This window comes from Anolis carolinensis, unplaced genomic scaffold (genome assembly GCF_035594765.1).
Source record: "Anolis carolinensis isolate JA03-04 unplaced genomic scaffold, rAnoCar3.1.pri scaffold_7, whole genome shotgun sequence".
In the NCBI taxonomy this organism is placed as follows: domain Eukaryota; kingdom Metazoa; phylum Chordata; class Lepidosauria; order Squamata; family Dactyloidae; genus Anolis; species Anolis carolinensis.
The window spans coordinates 21,663,224-21,690,261 of record NW_026943818.1 but is presented as its reverse complement, the minus strand read 5'-3'; the positions used below and the strand labels follow the sequence as shown (position 1 = coordinate 21,690,261).

The 27,038-nt window shown below is 39.4% G+C and overlaps 1 protein-coding gene across 3 annotated transcripts in view; it reads right to left on the bottom strand.

Annotated features, from left to right (window-relative positions):
- Window positions 1-27,038, bottom strand: part of flot2 (flotillin 2) — a 46,010-nt gene that overhangs the window by 13,078 nt on the left and 5,894 nt on the right. The window contains exons 2-6 of one of the 3 annotated variants that reach the window (XM_062959007.1): window positions 19,142-19,223; window positions 13,671-13,761; window positions 4,652-4,775; window positions 1,951-2,069; window positions 20-133 (exon numbers count right to left, since the gene is read on the bottom strand). In XM_062959007.1, the coding sequence (XP_062815077.1) occupies window positions 20-133; window positions 1,951-2,069; window positions 4,652-4,775; window positions 13,671-13,761; window positions 19,142-19,223 (530 nt within the window). Of the gene's footprint in view, window positions 1-19; window positions 134-1,950; window positions 2,070-4,651; window positions 4,776-10,790; window positions 10,882-13,670; window positions 13,762-19,141; window positions 19,224-27,038 lie in introns of those variants that run through there. The other 2 variants (XM_062959006.1, XM_008124172.2) reach the window with 2 other exon arrangements.

The window sequence follows — 27,038 nt, the reverse complement described above, 5'->3', positions numbered from 1 at the left end:
CCGTATGATAGCCACATACCCGGATGCCGGCGTCCCGTTCCGCCTCGGCCACCCCAATGTCCGCGTCCCGCTGGACAATCGCCGTCTGGGTCTTCCCCAGCGAACTCAGGTAGCTGACTTTGTCATAGACGTCCTGCAAGAGAGGAAGAGGAGCCATGTCACTCCCATTTGCCTTCCCTCCTCTTCTCCTTCTCTTCAAATATTTGAAGGACCAGAGTTTGGGAATGTAAAGAACTGAGGCAGGGAGGAATCTTTTTTTGATCCCACCGCTGCCACCAAATGTAAAGATGTCTGGAAGGAGGAATTGATGATGATTTTAATTAATTAATTAAATATATATATACACACAAGAGTGATGGCATCAGGGCAGCGGACAAAACAACAAAACTACAGGCCCCCCAACCTCGAAATTTGACAACACAACCCATCATCCATGCCTCTAGGTTGATACAACAAAAAGAAAAGAAAAATGAAGTCCTAATTACAGGGAGAGGAATAATAGTTTTTATCCAATTGCTGCCAGTTAGAAGGCTGTTTTATATTTCATCATTGCTTGTATTTTGATTTTGCTGTAAGCCGCCCTGAGTCCCCTTCGGGGAGATGGAGGCGGGATATAAATAAACTTATTATTATTATTATTATTATTATTATTATTATTATTATTATTATTAAGCTCCCCCCACTTGGTCTCCTAGCAACCTACTCAGCCCAGGGGACAGGCACAGTTAGGCCTCACTTAGGCCTCTTCCACAGATTATCAGATTTTAACTGGATTATATGGCAGTGTAGACTCAAGGCCCTTCCACATCTATATAACCCATTTAGAATCTTATATTATCTGCTTTGAACTGGATTATCTTGACTCCACACTGCCATATAATCCACTTCAGTGTGCATACTAAACATAAAGACAACCATACAACAGACATTCAATACCACCACTACCTCAACACCTACCTCAACACCACCAGACAACACCACAGCAACGCGTTGCCGGGCACAGCTAGTGTGTGTGTGTGTGTGTGTGTGTGTGTGTGTGTGTGTGTGTGTGTGTGTGTATATATATATATATATATATATATATATATATATATATATATATATATAACCGCTGCCACCAATTGTGGAGATATCAGGCAGAGGATAATTTATTCTTTTTAATCTTTCTTTACTTATTTCACTTTTGATGGTAACGATGCTTAGTTTAGAATATGAGTGTGACAGAGACTTAGATGGTTTAAAGAACAAAACAAGTTTATTTCACGCACAGAGCTTAGTGGTTACAATAACTTCTTTAAGGCACTTAAATAACTGTTACAAATAGATGTTGAGGTGTTCCAACTTCCACAATACTTTCTACTCTTCAATCAAAACTATTAACTGATCTCTTGGATCTACTGGGATTACTTCCCCTTACTTCTCAGCCTCTACAAATAACCCTAAACAAGTCACCCAACTTGCTTAGTCTGGCACTATTAGAGGTCTGCTTCCCTGGTTTCCCTAATCTGGAACCAGTGTCTTTCCCCTGTGACTAAAAATCACAGACTACCTAAAATAAGTCACCTTATTTTAGAATTGACTCAAATTCCCTCATTTGAGCCACCCTGATCCTCCAACTGAGAATCAGTCTTCACTGTAATTCCACCATTACAGACTGACCTGTTTTTAAAACATTCCCTCCTTTTTCCTCCAAACGGTGGTTGGCTCCGCCCCCGTTGCTATGGTAACCTGCCTCAGAATGCTGAGCTGGTTACCTTCCCCCAGGTATTGTTAACTCTGATACTTACCCATTTTAAACATAGCCAAACATGACTTCTAAAACACAATTAAACATGACATCTATAAACCAAAACATCACACTTCTTTACAGGGAATGACTGCTTGATGGTATTCTTCGGTACATGGCTACTCTAAAGTGGCCAGTGGCTCAAACAATAGCTCTCTCCATACCTTGATGGTGAAGCTGAGGATCTCAATGCCCATCCGCCCGACATCCGGAGCCGCCACCTCCCGCACCAGTTTGGCAAACTGGTCCCGGTCTTGGTAGATCTGCTCCACCGTCAAAGTCCCTTTAAGAGAAAAAGGGAAATTATGGTTGCCCAAAGACAGCGAGTTCTTCCCGGGGAGAGGGGATCATTGTAAGATCATCTATATATATAAAAGAGTGATGGCATCACGGCAACCCACAAAACAACAAAACTACAGGCCCCCCAACCTCGAAATTTGACAACACAACCCATCATCCACGCCTCTAGGTTGATACAACAAAAAGAAAAGAAAAATAAAGTCCTAATTAGAGAGAGAGGGGAATAATTGCTTTTATCCAATTGCTGCCAGTTAGAAGGCTAAGCTCCTCCAACTTGGTCTCCTAGCAACGCAATAAAAATAATAAAAAACACTAAAAAATTAATACAATAAAATACTATAACAGAAAATAACTAAAAATAATACAAGAAAATAATAAAATATAATAAAAAGATAACTTACAATAAAATTTATAAAAAAATACAAATAACGTCAAATAAAAATTACACAATTTTTAACCAATACCACCACCACTTTGCCACAGCAACGTGTGGCCGGGCACAGCTAGTTATATTATATAATATATTGTTTGTATATATACTTGTAAACTGCCCTGAGTCCCCTTCGGGGTGAGAAGGGCGGGTTATAAATGCCGCTAATAATAATAATAATAATAATAATAATAGATTCTTAGTATTTTATAATGATAATTTTGAGTCAAACGTGAGGGGCGAAGGAACAAACAAATCGGGAAACTACCGTATATACTCGAGTATAAGCCGACCCGACTATAAGCCGAGGCACCTAATTTTACCACAAAAAAACTGAGAAAACATTGACTCAAGTATAAGCCGAGAGCAATAAATCTCAGAAAAGGCAGACTGTGTTGGATAATCCAGAACATTGTATAAGCGAATGTTGGATAAGTGAGATTCTACTTTGATATGAAATAATTTCTAGGATAGAATAATGCAGAACAATATAATCTCTAAAACCAGGACAGTAATAAAGAAATAAAGAAATAAAGAAAGTAAATAAAGCAAGGAAATTGGAAATTCCACAAAGGAAACAATCAGGGCCAGCTAACACCTCCCAATTACATTTTTGAATATTTACATAAAACTTAATTTAAGATAACACTGTCCAACTCTGATTAAATCATTATTCTCAACTTCTTCAATGTAAATGTGCTTATGTATCATTTTAAAAATAATAATGATAGAGTAAAATAATAAATGTAATAATAGAGTAAAATAATACATGCATTAACAATAATAGAGTAAAATAATAAATGTAATAACAATAATATCAGAATGAAATAATAAATGTATTAATAATAAAATAGATTAAAATAAATGGAATAGTAGCAATAATAACATGAGTAAAATGATAAATGTAACAATGCCAATAATAATAGAGGAAAATAATAAATGTACCATATATTCTCAAGTATAAGCTGACCCGAATATAAGCCAACCAGGACCCTCATCCGAGTATAAGCCGAAGGGGGCTTTTTCAGTTCTAAAAAAGAGCTGAAAAACGCGGCGTATACTCGAGTATATATAGTATATCAATTTCCTCTGAAACATTTTACAACCGTTGAACAAGTAAAAGAACCCATGATTCAATGGGTGAAAATATAGGTTGAACAATAAACACAGACGAATGGGAATTTTTTTTAAAATTTACCAGGAGTTACACGGTCAAATAATTTTTTAACAAAATGATATATAGATGGTACAGAACTCCAGAAAAGCTTTCGAAGATATAATAATAATATAATAATACAGTAGAGTCTCACTTATCCAAGCCTCGCTTATCCAAGCCTCTGGATTATCCAAGCCATTTTTGTAGACAATGTTTTCAATATATCGTGATATTTTGGTGCTAAATTCGAAAATACAGTAATTACAACATAACATTACTGCGTATTGAATTACTTTTTCTGTCAAATTTGCTGTATAACATGATGTTTTGGTGCTTAATTTGTAAAATCATAACCTAATTTGATGTTTAATAGGCTTTTCCTTAAGCCCTCCTTATTATTCAAGATATTTGCTTATCCAAGCTTCTGCCGGCCCGTTTAGCTTGGATAAGTGAGACTCTACTGTACTTTAGTTTTATACCCCGCCTCCATCTCCCTGAGGGGACTCGGGGCAGCTTACATGGGGCCAAGCCCAGATAAAACAAACAAACCAAAATAAAATAACATCAGAAAATACAAAACATAAAAATTAAAATAAACATTTTAAAATATAAAAATAACAAACATCATAAAAACATGGATTTGGCACCCAAGTAAAGAGAATAAAACGAACTGGGTAAGGTGCAACGAGTGAATATTGTAAACATGATAGTTAAAAAGGTGCTACCGTCAATAGCGTCAATATATACCGTCAATATATAAAAGATCCAACACAAATGCCACATGCACAATTATTAAATTATTATTTAATAATTAATTATTAAGCGGTGCTTTGCTAGTGCTTTTGGTGCACAAAGGCAGAAGGGGGTTGGACTAAATGGCCCAAGGGGTCTCTTCCAAACCTCTTTAATATTTTTATTATAATTATGATGATGATGATGATGATGATGATTATTATTATTATTATAATCTGCCCCGCACCTAAGATGGAGCGGAGGTGTCCTTCCAGCGTCTGAAGGACCACGTTCTTGATGTCTTGCACGTTCTTCCCCAGAAACTGCTCGCAGGCCACCGCCAGGAGCTCCTTCTCCGTCATGATCTTCACCTGCAAACACGAAAAAGAGAAGAGGCTGAAAAGAGAGAGGAAACCAATGGGAGCAAAAAGGCAACCGGAAACAGACCCCACATCATGCTGCCATCATCCAAGACAGGTTCTTTCTTTAGTCTAGCTCAGGGGTCCTCAAACTTTTAAAGCAGAGGGCCGGTCCACAATCCTTCAGACTGTGGAGGGGCCGAATTATTATTTGAAAAAACAAATTCCAATGCACACTGCACATGTCTTATTTGTAGTGCAAAAGAACAACAACAATGAAAGAACAATACAATATTTAAAAATGAAAACAATTGTAACCAACATAAACCTATCAGTAGTGTGGGCCTGCTTCTGGCCAATGAGGTAGTCAAAGATTGTTGTTGTGTGCCTTCAAGTCATTTTAGACTTTGGGCGAGCCTAAATCTAAAATTATTTACTTATTAATTTACTACATTTATTCATTACATTTATATCCTGCCCTTCTCACCCCGAAGAGGACTCAGAGCAGCTGTATATACATACAATATATTATATTATTAGTATATCACAATATTAGCATTATAGATTACTATATTGAACTATACCACTATACTGTAATATTATATGTAATATATAACATATAATTAATATTATTATATGGTATTATTATTAGTATTATATTGTATAACATTATAATATTATTATCAATATTATATGTAGATACAATATATTATATTATTAAAATGATATAAAATATTATATTATAAAACTGAGGGCGGGGGCCAGGTAAATGACCTTGGAGGGCCGCATCCGGCCCTCGGGCCTTAAGTTTGGGGACCCCTGGTCTAGCTTCTTCCCAGTGCCAAAGATATGTCATTTCCAGTACCAAAGGTAAGTCTCTTTTTAAATAAGAGCCAAGATATGTAAACCTGGCTCTGCTGTCAATAACCTATTCAGAGCAATCATTTGGATTTGTGCCATCATAGGGTTGCTCTGAGTTTTCTGAGCTGTATGGCCATATTCCAGAAGCATTCTCTCCTGATGTTATGCCCACATCTATGGCAGGTACTCTCAGAGGTTGTGAGGTCTGTTGGAAACTAGGCAAGTGTTTTACTATTTTTTGTATATTGTTCAATGTATTTATGCTGTTGTTTTTGTAAATTGTGCTAGTTGGGCCTTGCCTCATGTGAGCTACCCCGAGTCCCCGTGGGGAGATGGTGGCGGGGTATAAATAAAGTTTTATTATTATTATTATTATTATTATTATTATTATTATTATTATTAATAGGTAAAGAGGTAAAGGTTTTCCCCTGACGTTAAGTCCAGTCGTGACCGACTCTGGGGGTTGGTGCTCATCTCCATTTCTAAGCCGAAGAGCCGGCGTTGTCCGTAGACACTCCCAAGGCCATGTGGCTGGCATGACTGAATGGAATGCCTTTACCTTCCCGCCGGAGCAGTACCTATTGATCTACTCACATTTGCATGTTTTCGAACTGATAGGTTGGCAGGAGCTGGGGCTAACAGCGAGCGCTCATTCCGCTCCCGGGATTTGAACCTGGGACCTTTCAGTCTGCAAGTTCAGCAGCTCAGCGCTTTAACACACTGCGCCACCACCAGGGGCCCCATCTTGGATAATAAGGAGGGATTAAGGAAAAGCCTATTAAACATCAAATTAGGTTATGATTTTACAAATGAAGCACCAAACCATCGTGTTATACAACAAATTTGACAGAAAAAGTAGTTCAATATGCAGTAATGTTATGCTGTAATTACTGTATTTACGAATTTAGCACCAAAATATCACGATATATTGAAAACACTGACTACAAAAATGCCTTAGATAATCCAGAACCTTGGCTAAGAGAGTCTTGGATAAGTGAGACTCTACTGTAACTCGAAATACAGTTCAGAAGGGCCACAAAGCAAAACTATCTTCACCAGCTCCCCACACCTTTTGGACCACAAGCAGAAGGCAGGTGTGGCTCTCGGTCCTTATTGTAGACCAGGGGTCCCCAAACTTTTTTAACACGGGGCCAGCTCATGATCCCTCAGCCCGTTGGAGGGCCAGACTATAGTTTTTAAAAAAGCTATGAACAAATTCCCATGCACACTGCATATATCTTATTTTGAAGTAAACAAACAAAAACAAAATGGGAACAAATACAGCCTTAATGTTAATAATAATCATAATAAAATAATAAAGAGGGTTGGAAGAGACCCCTTGGGCCATTTAGTCCAACCCGCTTCTACCTTTATGCACGAAAAGCACCCCTAACAGATGGCCACCCAGCCTCAATGTTAATAATAATAATAATAATAATAATAATAATAATAATAATAATATCACACAGTCCTAAATGCTTGGGAAGTGTTCAACTTGTGATTTTGTGATACGAAATCCAGCATATATATCTCGTTTGCTGTGTTATATTGTGTCTTTGTGTCAATAATCATAATAAAAATAATAAAGAGGGTTGGAAGAAACCCCTTGGGCCATTTAGTCCAACCCCCTTCTACCTTTATGCACCAAAAGAACTCCTAACAAATGGCCACCCAACCTCAATGTGGTTAATAATAATAATAATAATAATAATAACAATATATCACACAGTCCTATATGCTTGGGAAGTGTTCAACTTGTGATTTTGTGATAAAAAAATCCAGCATATATATCTTGTTTGCTGTGTTACATTGTGTCTTTGTGTCAATAATAATAATAATAATAATAATAATAATAATAATAATAATAATAACAACAACAGAGGGTTGGAAGAGACCCCTTGGGCCATTTAGTCCAACCCTCTTCTGCCTTTGTGCACCAAAATCACTAGCAAAGCACCCCCGACAGATGGCCTCCCAGCCTCAATATTGTTAATAGTAATAATAATAATAATAATAATAATAATAATAATAATAATAATAAATGACACAGTCCTAAACACTTGGGAAGTGTTCAACTTGTGCTTTTGTGATACGAAATCCAGCATATCTATCTTGTTTGCTGTGTTATACTGTGTCCATCTATCAATAATAATAATAAAGAGGGTTGGAAGAGACCCCTTGGGCCATTTAGTCCAACCCCCTTCTGCCTTTGTGCACCAAAATCACTAGCAAAGCACCCCCAACAGATGGCCTCCCAGCATCAATGTTGTTAATAATAACAATAATAAATCACACAGTTCTAAACGCTTGGGAAGTGTTCAACTTGTGATTTTGTGATAGGAAATCCAGCATATATATCTCGTTTGCTGTGTTATACTGTGTCCATCTATCAATAATAATAATAAAGAGGGTTGAAAGAGAACCCTTGGGCCATTTAGTCCAACCCCCTTCTACCTTTGTGCACCAAAAGCAACCCTAACAGATGACCACCCAGCCTCAATGTTGTTAATAATAATAATAATAATAATAATAATAATAATAATAATAATAATTCACACAGTCCTGAACACTTGGGAAGTGTTCAACTTGTGATTTTCTGATACGAAATCCAGCATGTATATCTCGTTTGCTGTGTTATATTGTGTCTTTGTGTCAATAATAATAATAATAATAATAATAATAATAATAATAATAATAAAAAGGGTTGGAAGAGACCCCTTGGGCCATTTAGTTCAACCCCCTTCTACCTTTATGCACCAAAAGCACCCCTAACAGATGGCCACCCAGCCTCAATGTTGTTAATAATAATAATAATTCGACTTGTTCGACTTGTGATTTTGTGATACGAAATCCAGCATATCTATCTTGTTTGCTGTGTCATAATAAAATAATAATAAATCACACAGTCCTAAATGCTTGGGAAGTGTTCAACTTGTGATTTTGTGATACGAAATCCGGCATATATATCTCGTTTGCTGTGTTATATTGTGTCTTTGTGTCAATAATAATAATAATAATAATAATAATAATAATAATACTGTAATAATAATAAGAAGAAAGAGGGTTTGGAAGAGGCCCCTTTGGCAATTTAATCCAGCCTATACAAACACAAGATGGTCTATGTACAAAGAAAATATGTCGAAATAGCATATAATATTATTAAAATTCCCCGTACAAAGCTCAATTTGGCAGTACCAGACAAAATGAAAAGGAGCAACAGCTCTAACACAAAAGTTATCCAAGTCTGATATTGGTTCCAATGTATATAGGCTTCAGGGATACAAAGTCAATGAAAATATCTTCCAAACAAAGTAAACAGATGGTTGGTGATGTTGCTGTATACTGGAATGAAGAAAAAGTCTTTGCAAGTAAAGTCCAAATAAAGTCCGAAGTCTACAGGGGTTCCCGGGTATTTTTGTACCTTGTTTCGGGGAGAAAATCCCCTTCTTCAGCAACAATGAACTTATATATAGTGCCTAACTGCTTACATGGAGTGACTCTGCTTGTGGTGATTTCAACTTGGATAACTTTTGTGTTAGAGCTGTTGCTCCTTTAATAATATTATATGCTATTTGGACATATTTTCTTTGTACATAGACCATCTTGTGTTTGTGTAGATACTTCACAAGTATTCTGGGATTTTGTATAGCTTTAGTCCAGGGGTCTCCAAACTTTTTAAACTGGGGGCCAGTTCACGATCCTTCGGACCGTTGGACGGCCGGACTATAGTTGGCCACCGAGCAATAAATAATAATAATAATAATAATAATAATAATAATAATAATAATAGACATTGGCAAAATTACGATCTGCCAACTGCAAAAGGCCACCCTACTGGGATCTGCATGCATCATCCGAAAATACATCACATAGTCCTAAACACTTGGGAAGTGTTCGACTTGTGATTTTGTGATACGAAATCCAGCATATCTATCTTGTTTGCTGTGCCATACAATAATAATAATACATCACAGAGTCCTAGACACTTGGGAAGTGTTCGACTTGTGATTTTGTGATACGAAATCCAGCATATCTATCTTGTTTGCTGTGCCATACAATAATAATAATACATCACAGAGTCCTAGACACTTGGGAAGTGTTCGACTTGTGATTTTGTGATACGAAATCCAGCATATCTATCTTGTTTGCTGTGTCATAATAAAATAATAATAATAATTATAACAACAACAATAATAAAAAGAGGGTTGGAAGAGACCCTTTGGGCCATTGAGTCCAATCCCCTTCTGCCTTTGTGCACCGAAAGCACAAGCAAAGCACCCCTGACAGATGGCCACCCAGCCTCAATGTTAATAATAATAATAATAATAATAATAATAATAATAATAATAATAATAATAATAATAGTAAGAGAAGAAGAGACCCCTTGGGTCATTTAGCCCAACCCCCTTCTGCCCATGTGCCGTGGGGGCCGGATTAATGGCTTCGATGGGCCGCATCTAGCCCCCGGGCCTTAGTTTGGGGACCTCTGCTTTAGTCCAACCCCCTTCTGCCTTTGTGCACCAAAAGCACTAGCAAAACACACCTTAATAATTAATAATTAATTAAATTATAATTAAAATACCAATATAAACAAGCAAAGCTTTGGAAGGCGTACACCAGGCTGCGCACACCATCCTCGGTGGTGGTGGAGGGAGCTGCCGCCGCATCGGGGGCCGGATAAATGGCTTCAATGGGTTGCATGTGGCCCCCGGACCTTAATTTGGGGACCCCTGTTGTAGACTATGGAGTCAGGGCTGAAATATGACTCCAAAGGGAAGGCCAGAAACTATCAAGAACCCCGTACAACAGATCCTTCCTCTTTTAAGGGACTCTCCAGGGAAAAACACCTGCCGTGATGACATTTTTGAAAACAATCCACATTGTAAATTTATATACATACATTGAGAAGGTCGTCAGGGACATCCAATGCCCAGCGGGAAGCCACAAACCCAAACCCAACGAGGCCCAGACCCCAGTGCAGAGAGAGAGAGAGAGAGAGATGCAGGCAGCTCCGTGGGGAGGACAGAACCAGGTGAGTCTTGGAGGCGACGTCGGCGCCGCCTGCGGCACAGGTGAGGGGCAAAAGCGGTGACCTGGTTTTCCGCGAAGAAGGGTTAAGAGTCATGCATCCCTCCTCGAAAGGAGGGTGGTTTCAAGTTACTGTACCTGGGCCACACCTGTGACAGTTAAAGCTACCCCCTCCGCCGTCTCTACGTCCTCGCACCTGGGCTGTAACGTCATTATCTCTAGGGAAATCCTGCCAAATAAACGTAAAACATTGGCATGTTTCTCGCTACACGCCGCAGGCCTCTCTCCCCACGTTTTGGGCTCGGGGCTACCTCTCGCTTTCCTCCGAGGTAATAATGCAGACGCAAGGCCTCATCATTGCGGCCCAAACGGCCCTCCCACCCGCCGACTTTGGGGTCACATCGATTAGGGTGCTACCAATGTAGAAATTCAGGTCCTTATAGCTAAAACACCTTGCTGCCGTATGGGTTTTAGAAGAACTGTCCCTATATATGGAACTCTTTTAAGAGTCTAAGCCTGCGTGTTCCAATGACAGTGAGCTTTTTGCTTTTGCTTTTTGGTGTATTTCTTTGCCAAGTACTTTGCATTTTTATATCGCCATTTGTTCAGATTTTATTTTTTATATTAATATGGACATTTTAGCTTTGTTTTTGGGTTTTTCTCTCTCCCTTTTTGATCCTTTTTAAATCTCAGTTTTCCCACTTTCTATACAATCAAATGTTCTCACTCTTTCGATGTTAGTTTACTCTATCTTATAAGGTAAAACTTATATATATATATATATATATATATATATGAGTCTAAGCCCAATTGTGAGGCAAAGTTCATTTGGGTAACAGTCAGAAAAGTGCACTGAACCAGTGTCCAACTAGGAACCTGGGATTATTATTTCTATTACAGTAGAGTCTCACTTATCCAAGCTAAACGGGCCAGCCAAAGCTTGGATAAGCGAATAACTTGGATAATAAGGAGGAATTAAGGAAAAGCCTATTAAACATCAAATTAGGTTATGATTTTACAAATTAAGCACCAATACTTCATGTTATACAACAAATTTGACAGAAAAAGTAGTTCAATACGCAGTAATGTTATGTTGTAATTACCATATTTACGAATTTAGCACCAAAATATCATGATATATTGAAAACATTGACTACAAAAATGGCTTGGATTATCCAGAGGCTTGGATAAGCGAGGCTTGGATTAGTGAGATTCTACTGTATTTGAATTTTTATTTGTATTATAATACAGCAGAGTCTCACTTATCCAACACTCACTTATCTAATGTTCTGGATTATCCAACACATTTTTGTAGTCAATGTTTTCAGTGCATTGTGATATTTTGGTGCTAAATTCGTAAATACAGTAATTACTACAGTAGAGTCTCACTTATCCAACATAAACAGGCAACAGAACATTGGGTAAGCGGATATATTGGATAATAAGGAGGGATTAAGGAAAAGCCTATTACGCATCAAATTAAGTTATGATTTTACAAATTAAGCACTAAAATATAATGTTCAACAACAAATTTGACAGAAAAAGTAGTTCAATACGCAGTAATGCTATGTAGTAATTACTGTATTTATGAATTTAGCACCAAAATATCACGATGTATTGAAAACACTGACTACAAAAATGCGTTGGATAATGCAGAACATTGGATAAGGGAGTGTTGGATAAGTGAGATTCTACTGTACATAGCATTAATGTGTAATGAACTACTTTTTCTGTCAAATTTGTTGTATAACATGATGTTTTGGTGCTTAATTCGTAAAATCATAACCTATTTTGATGTTTAATAGGCTTTTTCTTAATCTTTCCTTATTATCCAACGTTCTGCCGGCCCGTTTATGTTGGATAAGTGAGACTCTCCTGTAGTTTGTATTATGAGGCAAAATGTATACTTTGAGTCCCAACAGTGTGTATTATGAGGCAGGACTTATAGTTTGAGGCCTAATAGTTTGAAGTGTGAGGCAAAATGTATAGTTTGAGGCCCAACAGTTTGTATTATGAGGCAAAATGTATAGCTTGAGGGGTAATGGTTTGTATTATGATGCAGGACTTATAGTTTGAGGATAATAGTTTGTATTACAGTAGAATCTCACTTATCCAACGTAAACGGGACACTAACCTTTACAATGAAAGTTAAAACATCCACAATGAATGGTTGGCTCTTGTTACTGAAAAGAGCGCCAGTTTTAAGGTGTTCCTTCCAGGCTCAAATGGTCTCTGGTATTGTTAAATGACTTTTAAATGTTTATGTTTTATTGTAAAGATGGTTTTATTGTTTATATAAGGTTGTTTTATATTGTTTTAAAATGTTGTGAGCCGCTTTGGGTCCCATTTAGGGAGAAAAGCAGGATATAAATATATTATTATTATTATTATTGGAAATACAACAAGATGAGTCCACAGCAGACACCCTGCTGGCTGTTGTATTGGATCAGACATCAGACACTTCCCAAGTGTCTAGGACGGTGTGACTGTGTATTATTATTATTATTATTATTAATAATAATAATAATAATTATTATTATTATTATTATTATTTTTGGAAGCAGGAGGTAGCTGGCACAATAAGCCAGCATGAAAGTGCTGCCTCCCTCAGGAATCTTCCTCATGGCAGGACTACCAGGCCAGCCTCCTTTCTTCCCTTCTCCCAAATGTGTTCTCTATTGCTTCTGTGCCACTGAGCCACACTTGTGAAGCAGGCAGACGTGAATGGAGAGTGGCAAGTGGGTGCCGGCCGCCTTTGTTTCCCCAAGACTTTGGAAGAACTCTGCATGCGTCTCTCTACATTACCAGGGAGTGCAACGGCAGGTAGCGAGAGCCAGTAACGGAAGAGGAGGGGGCGCAGAGGAAAGAGAGAAAGAGAAAAGAAAGTGCCGGTGCCAAAAGAGAGAAAGGCGAGCGCGTAAAGGTCCTCTTGCCGATGCCGCTGCCTGCGTGGGACAGAAGGGAGACGGAAAAGGGTTAGAGGACAACACACACGTCGAGAAGCGGCGGGATCATTACCTGTGCGACCCCCGTTACGTACAGTGGGACCCCCTCCGACGTCTCAATATTCTCACAGCGACAAAGGATGGTCATAACCTCCAAAGACAGTCTGAGCAGCAATAAATAGATAAGGGTAGGACAGCAAACACACAAGGTGGTTACCAGAGAGCAACAGAAACCCATTCGCCAAGGGGAAGGAAGGAAGACGGGACTTGCTGGGGTTACGGCTCCCGAGGAGTTTCTACATCTCTCTCCATAATCAGTGGACACAACCCGGGGATGATGGTAATTGTAACTCAATGTGTCTCAAATGGGCCAGGCTGCCTTTTCCATAGGGGCAGATCATGAAACACTCTGGCCGGTCACATTTACAGTAGAGTCTCACTTATCCAAGCTAAACGGGCCGGCAGAAGCTTGGATAAGCGAACATCTTGGATAATAAGAAGGGATTAAGGAAAAGCCTATTAAACATCAAATTAGGTTATGATTTTACAAATTAAGCACTCAAACATCGTGTTATAATAATAATAATAATAATAATAATAATAATAATAATAATTTTATTCTTTTATTCTTATATACAACAAATTTGACAGAAAAAGTAGTTCATGTATTTACGAATTTAGCACCAAAATATCACGATATATTGAAACATTGACTACAAAAATGGCTTGGATTATCCAGAGGCTTGGATAAGTGAGGCTTGGATAAGTGAGACTCTACTGTATATTGAAAACATTGACTACAAAAATGGCTTGGATAATCCAGAAACCTGGATAAGCGAGGCTTGGATAAGTGAGACTCTACTGTATCCTTTAATATCTTTCTAAGCTTTTTGGTGAGATGGAAGCCTTGTGTTATTACATCCAGCCAGCAATGATGGCTCTGGATGTCAAATCAATTGACCAGAATTTAGCATCTGCACATTTTTTTGGCTTACAGCAAATGAATAACCTTAGCAGAAAGGTTAAAAAAAGAGCAATTCCACTTTCATGCTATCTATCCACTTTCATGCTATCTATGTGGTGGCGAAGTATGTTAAAGCACTGAGCTGCTGAACTTGCAGACCGAAAGGTCCCAGGTTCAATTTCCGGGAGCAGAGTGAGCGCCCGCTGATTCTCCAGCTTCTGCCAACCTATTATTATTATTATTATTATTATTATTATTATTATTTATTATTATTTACAGTATTTATATTCTGCCCTTCTCACCCCGAAGGGGACTCAGGGTGGATCACATTACACATATAAGGCAAACATTCAATGCCTTAACATAGAACAAAGACAAGACAAACGCAGGGCTCCGAGCTGGCCTCGAACTTCATGACCTCTTGGTCAGAGTGATTTGTTGCAGCTGGCTACAGCTGGTTGCTCAACAGCCTGCGCCACAGCCCGGCCCTAGCAGTTCGAAAACATGCCAATGTGAGTAGATCAATAGGTACCGCTCCGGCGGGAAGGTAACGGCGCTCCATGCAGTCATGCCAATGGCCACATGACCTTGGAGGTGTCTACGGACAACGCCGGCTCTTCGGCTTAGAAATGGAGATGAGCACCAACCCCCAGAGTCAAACATGACTGGACTTAACGTCAGGGGAAACCTTTACCTATCCACCACATAAATACAACATAAATCCTCAATGCCAGCATCAAGCTGCCTCTACTTCTTTAGCTACTCGCTCAGCCTTTAGAAGAGGAAGCCCCCAAGAAGGACAAATCCAGAGGCTGGTCTGTAGCCATCCTGACTAGGAATCTCCAATAGCTTGATAGTCACTCTACATCTTCAGGTGGTGAATTCCACAATTTCACTATTAAACATCCAGTTAAGAGTGAGCTGAAATGGAACCAAAAACCAGAAAATAGAGGAAGTCTTGGGCTTTTCTGAAATGCTTGCTGTGGCATGGAAATCTTTCAGAGGGAACCTTATCTCCTATTCTATTTTGGCCCACAATTTCATGGCAATTCTATGAGGCAGCTGAGGGCAAGAGTGAAGCAGGAAGGCTTGGTGCCAAAGTACAGCTGCTTGTACCATTGGATACTATTCAAAAACAACAATGGAGCTAAAAGGGAGATCTGAGTAGAGGGGCCGGGATGTGGCGCAGGCTGGTTAGCAGCCAGCTACAATAAATCACTCTGACCAAGAGGTCATGAGTTCGAGGCCAGCCCATGTAGGGGTGAGCACCCGATAATTAAAAATAAATATAGCCCCTGCTCGTTGCTGACCTATGTAACCCGAAAGATAGTAGCATCTATCAAGTAGGAAATTTAGGTACCACTTATATGTGGGGAGGCTAATTTACGAGGCCATAACAATCATCCAGCCGCCGTTGGAATGAGGAAGTGCCGTCGCAGTGGATGATGAAGCAGCTGCTCCCCCTGTGGCCGGAATCAAGCATACCCTCAGGAAGCTGGAAAAGGTTTAAATTGCCTCTGCGTCTGTTTCTGTCTCTGTTCTATGTTATACTAGTTGTGCCTGGGCACGCGTTGCTGTGGCTAGGACTTAATTTTTCTTATCTTTTTGTTGTATGAATGTAAAGGCATGCATGAGAGGTTGTGCTGTCAATTTTCGAGGTTGTGGGGCATTTAGTTTAGTTGTTTTGTCCGGTGCCGTGATTCCATTACCCTTTTATATATATATAGATGGCATTGAATGTTTGCCTTAAGGTAAAGGTAAAGGTTTTCCCCTGACGTTAAGTCCAGTCGTGACCGACTCTGAGGGTTGGTGCTCATCTCCATTTCTAAGCCGAAGAGCTGGCGTTGTACGAAGACACCTCCAAGGTCATGTGGCCGGCATGACTGCATGGAGTTTGCCTTGTGTACAATGTGATTCGCCCTGAGTCCCCTTTGGGGTGAGAAGGGCGGAATATAAATACTGCCAAAAAAAAAATAGAGGAAACTGACCTCCGGATGCCCAACTATACTTCTCAAAAAGCGTAAATGTTCCTCAGCAATGGGGTTCTGGCACTGACCCACTGCTAGTATTAAACTAGCTAAAGTTTCTTGAACCTACAGAAGGACAACTGTTGTCTCATGCTAATCAAATGCTGTTTCAAATTCACTTTTCTAACAAATGCCTCAGAAAGTCCCGTCTTTCCCCCTTTCCTTGTTCGTGCTTCACGAGGTGGGAGGGAGCTCCCACAGGACATGCTGTCGATCCAGGTCTTCCCATTCCCCGAAATGTGCCTCAAGGGACCCCGCCAACTACACATCGCAGCAGTTCAGGAGGGCAGCAGTGGCACAGGAAAAGGGTTAGTCAGAGGCTGCGCAAAAGAGACACAGAGCAAGCAACAGTTAAGACCGAGAGAAAGAAAGAATGACAGAGCGCACAAAGGGGGGACTCCTTCCCTTGAGAGGCTAGCAAAGGTAGCCCTCGCAGTCTGAGGATTGCCAGCACACCTCTCCGAATCTGGGTCCAAACTGCTTTTGAAACCCCATCTTAACTGGTAGGCCTTCAGCACCATCTACTGGCCATAGTATCATTGACTCGCTATAATCTTTCATAGGGATATCATGAATGTACTATAGTCAAGGAGGGGTTACAGATTGAATTTGGTTATACAGTAGAGTCTCACTTATCCAACATAAACGGGCCGGCAGAACGTTGGATAAGTGAATACGTTGGATAACAAGGAGAGACTAAGGAGAAGCCTATTAAACATCAAATTAGGTTATGATTTTACAAATTAAGCATCCAAACATCATGTTATACAACAAATTTGACAGAAAAAGTAGTTAAATACAAAATAATGCTATGTAGTAATTACTGTATTTACGAATTTAGCACCAAAATATCACGATTTATCGTAAACATCGACTACAAAAATGTGTTGGATAATCCAGAACGTTGGATAAGCGAGTGTTGGATAAGTGAGACTCTACTGTATCATTATACAAGGCATCCATATGCTCTGTATCTCTCAGAAAGGGATCAGAGAGGCCATAATGGGTAGCAGATGCTCCAACTAACAAGTGTCCACTAAATGGAATAATAACAATGTATTAAATATCATTAAACATTGTATTATACACAATAAACTGATTGGCTTTTGTAACCATTTATTTGCATATTTATATTCGAATATGCAAATAAATGGTTACAAAAGCCAATCAAACTGTTGCATTCACAGTATGATGAATGGTAATAAACTTTCTTGGTTATTTTCTTGTTTCTTCATCAAAGAAAAGTAGAGTAGACCCCTGATCCACAACCGGTTTCGACTACTTATAGTCTTTGTCTGGTGGTAGGGTCTGCAAGTATTGGGTAACATTAATACACTTGTACAAAGTGTTTTCTGGCTTAGTAAAATTAACAACTATTAATACATACTACAGTAGAGTCTCACTTATCCAACACTCGCTTATCCAACATTCTGGATTATCCGACGCATTTTTGTAGTCAATGTTTTCAATACATCGTGATATTTTGGTGCTAAATTCATAAATACAGTAATTACCACATAGCATTACTGCGTATTGAATTACTTTTTCTGTCAAATTTGTTATATAACATGATGTTTTGGTGCTTAATTTGTAAAATCATAACCTAATTTGATGTTGAATAGGCTTTTCCTTAATCTCTCCTTATTATCCAACATATTCACTTATCCAACATTCTGCCGGCCCGTTTATGTTGGATAAGTGAGACTCTACTGTACTTACTTTTGTTACTTATTTAGCATGTACTCAATAAACCATACAGTCTTTCATAGATGCTGTGGAACCTACTGGGAACATACAGTGGCTTACAAGTTGTTCTCTTCATACATTAAACACAGAATGGATAAAAATAAACTAATGAAAAGATATTATGTCTATACTTACAAAGCGTTCTGTTTCAAATCAAAGATACTCTGCATACAGGTTTTATTCTACTGCGAGTATGAGCCTGAATATTTATATTCGTTTATTGTGTATAATACAATGTTTAATGATATTTAATACATTGTTATTATTCCATTTAGTGGACATGTGTTAGTTCAGTCCTTGGGAACCCATTTTTTCTTATAGCAGATGCTCCAAGCCATTTACATCCCTCAAATATATCAAGGTAACTGTCTCTCCCCTTCCATCATTCCCAGGGATCAATGGAGACATTACACTGCTTTCGAAGATGCCACTTAAGACCCATATTCCAAGAAGTGTCTCTGGCAGTCATTTTGCCCAAATGGTTCAAAGAGGGAAGTGTTCCAGCAGATAACGGGACTACACAGACACTTTAGGTGGCCTGGAGAAAGCCCATCAGGATGGAGCTCTCTCAAAGCCACAGCCAGCATTGACAGGGTGTTCATGCAGCTCAACAAGTGGGCAGCATTGATCTACACAGCAAGGAGAGGGCATATCCAGGTGCTTCCCTTCCTCCCCGGACTCTGACCTCCGAGCTGTCCTCCATTCCCAGCTCTGAGGACTGGGAAAGGAGGCACCGGGGTCCTTCCCTGTTTATATATAGTCAGATCATGCTACTCATTTCCCCATTGAGGCCTTCCCCTCGCTTACCTCTGTGTGTCAGAGATGCACCACCAGGCCCAGGCCCAGCCTCCATAGATGTACTGCTTGTTATCAGAGCCGCAGCACCCTCCTGCAGGGAAAGAATATATACATTCCTTATTTCTGATTTATTTGTCTAACTCAGGGGTCCCCAAACTAAGGCCCGGGGGCTGGATGCGGCCCTCCGAGGTCATTTACCTGGCCCCCGCCCTCAGTTTTATAATATAATATATTGTATATACATATAATATTGATAATAATATTATAATGTAATACAATGTAACACTAATAATAATACCATATAATAATATTAATTATATATTCTATATTTCGTATAATATTACTAATAATATTACGGCATAGTGGTATAGTTCAATATAGTAATATATAATGCTAATATTGTGCTATGCTAATCTATATATATAAATGAGTGATGGCATCACGGCGACCAACAAAACAACAAAACTACAGGCCCCCCCAACCTCGAAATTTGACAACACAACCCATCATCCATGCCTCTAGGTTCATACAAGAAAAAGAAAAGTAAAGTCCTAATGAGAGGGAAAGGAGTAATTGTTTTTATCCAGTTGCTGCCAGTTAGAGGACTAATCTCTGCCCACTTGGTCTCCAGCAACCCACTCAGCCCAGGGGACAGGCCAAGTTAGGCCTCACTTAGGCCTCATCCACAGATTATCTAATTTGCACTGGATTATATGGCAGTGTAGACTCAAGGCCCTTCCACACAGCTATATAACCCATTTATAATGGACTTAATGCCAGGGGAAAACCTTTAGCTTTTACCTTAACTACCACCAATTCCTCAATACTTTATTTCCCATATCACCATACTTCGCCACAGTAACGCGTGGCCGGGCATAGCTAGTAATATAATATATTGTATGTACATATAATTTGTAAGCCACTCTGAGTCCCCTTTGGGGTGAGAAGGATGTGATACAAATGTAGTAAATAAATGCAGTAAATAATAAATAAATAAATAAATAAATTTTAGACTTAGGCTCGCCCAAAGTCTGAAATGACTTGAAGGCACACAACAACAACAACAACAACCCTAATTAACATGACTATCTCATTGGCCAGAAGCAGGACCACACTTCCCATTGAAATCCTGATAAATGTATGTTGGTTAAAATTGTTTTTATTTTTAAATATTGTATTGTTCTTTCATTGTTGTTGTTCTTGTTGTTGTTTTTGCACTACAAATAAGATATATGCAGTGTGCATCGGAATTTGTTTGTATTTTTTTTTTCAAATGATAATCCGGCCCCTCAACAGTCTGAAGGATTTAAGCCCTCGGCTTAAAAAGTTTGAGGACCCCTGGTCTAACTTATACTCTGCCCATCAACAGTAAATATTTTCTAAGGTGAAGTTCAAAACAAAGGAAACTGTTATTTATTTCTGTAGGTCCTTGTTTACACTGCATGTATCAAACATCAAAAGAGCAAATGTTGGCCCTGTGCTCTGTTGGGGCAACAGAAGAGATCTGGCAGAAACAACAGCTTCATTCTGAGTCACTGTGAAGAACAGTAAGTCAGGAAATGCTTTTTTCTCCGGGCACGTTTCATTTAGAAGCCAAATCCAGGTCCATCTCCCTTAGTATCCAGAAGGAGACACCTGAAATTGGAAAATCCCAATATCCTGGTAGAGGAAATAAATGATTGTTTGGTTTGGGCTTTTTGAGGTAGAGAAAAGAGCAGCACAAGGAGGATAGTCAGCTCCACCCTGCTGCTGTTTTCCTACCGCTTGCCTCAGGGAGCTCCCTGCTGGCTTTATAATCAGATTTGTTCAGATGAAGCAAAAAAGTGCTCTCGACAGGCAGGCGATGCAGAGGAAAGCACAGCCGTTGCAAATGCTCATGGTCTTGTTTACAAGGCAAAAGGAATGGGAATTAAAGAGTTTGGGAGGGATCTCAAGCTGCCTTCACGAGAAGCAGGAGAGAAAACCACTCCTGGGTGTCAGGTTTATAATAATAATAATAATGATGATGATGATGTCGCCATCCTAGGTGACAGTCGCATTGATGAAAAACAACAGGAAAAACTCAGCCGCTATCAGGACCTCAAGATGGAACTTCAAAGACTCTGGCAGAAACCAGTGCAGGTGGTCCTGGTGGTGATGGGCACATTGGGTGCCGTGTCAAAAGATCTCAGCCGGCATTTGGAAACAATTGACATTGACAAAATTACGATCTGCCAGCTGCAAAAGGCCACCCTGCTGGGATCTGCGCGCATCATCCGAAAATACATCACACAGTCCTAGGCACTTGGGAAGTGTTCGACTTGTGATTTTGTGATGTGAGGTCCAGCATGTCTATCTTGTTTGCTGTGTCATAATAATAATAATAATAATAATAATAATAATAATAATAATAATAATAATAATAATAATAATAATACAAAGACACGGGCAGAAACCAGTGCAGGTGGTCCCGGTGGTGATGGGCACATTGGGTGCCGTGTCAAAAGATCTCAGCCGGCATTTGGAAACAATAGACATTGACAAAATTACGATCTGCCAACTGCAAAAGGCCACCCTACTGGGATCTGCGCGCATCATCCGAAAATACATCACACAGTCCTAGGCACTTGGGAAGTGTTTGACTTGTGGTTTTGTGATACGGAATCCAGCATATCTATCTTGTTTGCTGTGTCATACAATAATAATCTTTATTCTTATACCCCACCTCCGTCTCCCCGAAGGGACTCGGGGCGGCTCACATGGGGCAAGAGCCCAGTCAAGTACAGTAAGAAACATAAAACATCAAATAACAAGAACTGCCCGCACAAAAGTCAACATTAACATAAAAATAGCAAAACACACAGCCCATCCAACCCTTCTGCAGGAGCATCACAACTCCAAAATAAAGGTAATGTGGTCATTCCTCCCTCTGGGGTTTTAGTGGCAATCTGCCTTGGAAGCTGGAGGCTCCATCGTGGCCAAGAGCGAAAGCACCTTCCGCTTGGAATCGATTGAACCACCTTCTTTTGCAGAAACGTTCACCACATCCTGAATGATTAGCATTGCCTTGTGTGAAGCAATACTACGTCTTTTCTGGAAGTGGAACACATGGGTCGACTCAACCAGAAAGCCATTCACTTTCTTGTCTTTTAGGTGAAGAAGGGCCACTTGTTTAGGATCCAGCAAAGGTTCTAAATGCCTCCTTAGTAAAAGACGTTCCAGAAAAGCTGTAAAAGGAGACACAGAGAAGTGCAGGCACGGCTGCCCCTCCCTAAGTGCTCAGCCTTGGCGAGGATGCCCAGATTCCAGAAATGATAGCAACAGGCTGGAGAGACAAGGCGAAGGAGGCTGCCTCAGAAAAAGGGCTGTTATGCAAATCGTCCAAAGATGACTAATAGGGGCCTTTGCTCTGGGCACATCGAAATCACACTTCCCAAAGGATGCTTCCTCCAATCTGGGCTCACCATCAAGCAAGGGAAAAGAGAAAGGAACCAGAACAGAAAAGGGGAAGGGAGAAAAAAAGGAAGCAACAGGGCAAACACACAACCTGCTGAGTTGAAGCCTAGCTTTCCTACATTAACACCAGGAATCAGAGGCCAACGCATGTGACTCTATAGTCCAAGCACTCGGACAAGAGGTCAGTTTCTATGCAAACAAAATGCACTCCAACAGCTCTGGTCAAATTAACTAGCAACCTTTCCTTCTGCAAAAAAAAAAGGACCAGGGCTCTCTCACACACAGTTTGAACGTAAAGCACCTCAATCTCAAAATATATATTGTATACACATATAATATTGATAATAATATTATAATGGAATACAATATTATACTACTAATAATACAATATTATAATATTAATTATATCTATATATATAAAAGAGTGATGGCATCAGGGCAGCGGACAAAAATACAAAACTACAGGCCCCCCAACCTCGAAATTTGACAACACAACCCATCATCCACGGCTCTAGGTTGATACAACAAAAAGAAAAGAAAAATAAAGTCCTAATTAGAGGGAGAGGAATAATTGTTTTTATCCAATTGCTGCCAGTTAGAGGGCTAAGCTCCGCCCACTTGGTCTCCTAGCAACGCACTCAGCCCAGGAGACAGGCACAAGAGTTTGGAGAGACCCATAAGGGCCATCCAGCCCAACCCTTTCTACTATGCAGCAGGACACAATCCAAGCATTCACAACACATGGACAACATATAAATACTATACAATACGACACAGGATCCTCACCACTTTCACAGTACACAAACAACCAAATGCATACTAAACATAAAGACAACCATACAACAGACATTCAATACCACCACTATCTCAACAAGTTCTCACCAACACCACCAGACAACGCCACAGCAACGCATGGCCGGGCATAGCTAGTATTATATATTAAATGTAATATTACTAATAATATTACCAAATAATGATATAGTAAAAAAGGTAAAGTTTTCCCCTGATGTTAAGTCCAGTCATGTCTGACTCTGGGGGTTGGTGCTCATCTCCATTTCTAAGCCGAAGAGCCGGCGTTGTCCGTAGACACCTCCAAGGTCATGTGGCTGGCATGACTGCGTGGAGCGCCAATGTTAACCTTCCCGTCGGAGCGGTACCTATTGACATTCTCACATTGGCATGTTTTCGAACTGCTAGGTTGGCAGAAGCTGGAGCAACAGCGGGCGCTCACTCCGCTCCCGGGATTTGAACCTGGGACCTTATAAATGATATAATACAATATAGTAATTTAATGCTTATATTGTGCTATGCTAATAATATATTGTATGTTCATTTGATTTGTAAGCTGCTCTGAGTCCCCTCTGGAGTGAGAAGAGCCGGATATAAATGTAGCAAATAAATAAATAAATAATCAGCTTGTCTCACACTGATATTCCGTGAGATGGCTTTGAACACTAACTCACATTTTAAATCCACATTGTCTGCTTTGAACAGGATTATATGGCAGTGTAGATAATCCAGTTCAAAGTCAAAAATTGTGGATTTTCTGCTTTGATAATTTGGATTTTATGGCAGTGTAGAAGGGGCCTGAATGTGGAAAAAAGTGAAAACAGACATCCTTCCTCTCATAAGTCCTTTCCTGGTCAAAAATAACGTTGGCAGCACATTCAACATCCTGCAATATTCAGTCACAAACTAATAATAATAATAACAACAACAAAATTATTTCTAGACGGCCCTCTCTCCCCAGAGGGACTCTGGGCAGTTAAAATACTTATAAATGGCAAACCTTCAATGCCAACAATTTCACCACTAACATCAAAAGTATAAAATGACAATAACATACACCCTCCCTAGAGATATTAGACAAGTTCCAATTCTTTTGGGCTTTAGAAGAGCCCTAAAAACATGGCTATGTGCCCAGGCTTTTAACGAATAAATGATAAAGATGATATGGACTGACTTATGGATAAAGCATGAGGTTTTCGGACAAATGGATCTGAGCATACGTATTTTTTAAATTTATATACTGTAATTTTATACTGTAATTAATAGTTTTTAACTGATTTTATGTATTGTTGATCGATTTTGTATAGGCACCTTTGGCTACCTGCTTCCCGATCTAGCCATTTATCTGCCTACCTGCCTTTCTTTCCTTCCTTATCCTACCTTTTCTCAAAGCTGACCAAAATGGCACCATATGGCTTCCCCAAACAGAAACTACAAGGGTTGTAGTTCAATATATCGGGGTCATCAGGTCAGAGAAGGCTGACCTACACATGAATTTCTATTTAGACAACGTGAACAAAAGAGGACTTTGCAGAGGGGGTCTTACTCTCTAGAATGGCTCAGGAACCAGTTAATTTCAAGAAGGATGGGTGCGTGGGCCAAGCATTTTGGCTGGGGACAACAGACTGCAATGCACAAGCCGTGGGCTCCCATCCAAGGTTGTGGTTTCCCAGGAAAATACACTCCCCATACGTCTAAAAGGCTCTCGCTTTGGGGAGGAGAGGAATCCTGCAATTAAGCCCCAAGGCAGAAAGCCACACGAATACATATGGGGATCACAAGTCCTGATTTCCCAATGTTCTGGAACACAGCCAGCATTCTTTAGATGCTGGACAAACACCAAAACTATGCCGATGGAAGAGGAAATAAACACTGAAAACGTTATCAAAAATGAAGACATGGAAACCCCCAGAAGTGGAATGTAAATAAAGAGGACAACGATGTACAAAAGGAACAAGGAAGGCAGGACCCAAAGTTCTGATCCTAAAGAATCAACAAGGGCACATGCACCGCCTGCCAATTCTGTTATTACGTATTTCATTTCCCATCAGAGGCATTGCTGAAAGAAACAGAAATCAAGACAAGGAGGGTGTGGCGTGAAGATAGTGTTATTTATGTTTCCCCCTCTTGCTCCTCCATTATTCTCTAGGTACCATGGTACCTTCAGATACACCAAGGGAGAGCAATGAAGCCCGTTCTCCAGTTGTGAAAGCAGCTCGATCATAAATTAATGTATCTGCCATGGAAGTGGTTTCAAAGGCCTAAGACTAAGTTGGGCCAGCTCTGGGGAATCCTTGGATGGAGAACCTCCAAGGAATCCCAGGTGCCGTTGGCCCTATTTCAAAGGAAAAAGAACTCAGGATTCCTATGAAAATTATTTTTTTTAATATTTTTTTGAGCTTTTAATCTTGTAAAATAGGATAAATTAACAATGAAAGAGTGAGAACATTTTGTTTTGATAGAAAGTAGGAAAGTGAAAGGAAAAAAGAGTGAGAGAAAATGGCAAACAAAAAAGAAAAAAAAGATTTTTTAAAATTGAATTATAAATATATATATATCTCTAGAGGGAGAAAAAAATGGGAGTTTTTTTGACTTCCTTCTTAACTTTGATAGTCCTATAATCCATTTCCAGTCCATATTTTCTTGTTTTAATTCTACTTCCTCTCCGGCCTATGAAAATTATTATTATTTGAACCCCAGCCCAAAGTTGTAACCTAGCACTCAAACCACTACCTATGTACATATGTTGTGTATTTTAAATGGTATTGGTTTTAATGTTGTGGGCCGCGGCCGCCCTGCATCTCAATCAAGAGATAAAAGCAAGATGATGATAACTACAACAATAACAATATGCCATGCTCCTTCTCACTAGAAACTGTATAGCTGTGGATCAGGCCCAACAATAACAACAAACGATGCTGCCTCTCTCCAGAAACTCTACAAGAGTAAGAGGCCTTTCCTTACTTCAGGCTGACTTATGTTCAACACATGACCTACATCTATGAATTTCTTGATGACGATTCAAAGATGCTGAAAGAAGCTAGAGCTTTTTAAAAAAAAAAAGACAGTAAAAATCCCTCTCACTTTGGAGAGACATAGATGGTGGTTTAGGACCTTGAAATCATGATTTAATGGTACACCTATCCTACCAAATTTGCAGATTCGACTTTTGCAGATTTGATTATTCATGGATTTTAAAAGTTCCCTCCAGGAATCTCTGGTTTTTCCAATGCAATTTTTATGGTCACTTTCCATAAAATCATGCTGGAAGACCTAGACATTCCTAGAGGAGTTAAAAATAGCAATTTCACTTTCAGGCTATCTATCCATAATACAAACACAACACCAACACCTTCAATGTGCCCATTAAAATGTAAATACAATACAAATCCAATAGACTTAACACCATCAATAGCCCAAACACAATATTGATACTATTAATAACATTAAGCCCACTGCTTATAATGTAACTATAGTCTAAATGTGATCGATCTTGTTATACTAGCTCTGCTTAATATAAACAATGTAAATATGACTGTTACACACACAATCTGTGAGATGAATGCTGTTATCAATGTCACACACATTCAATCTCTCATACAAACACAACAGAAGTGCAATTACACTATTAGCGTTACATGCACACACCATTCAATATAAATACTATTAACATGCAAATGTA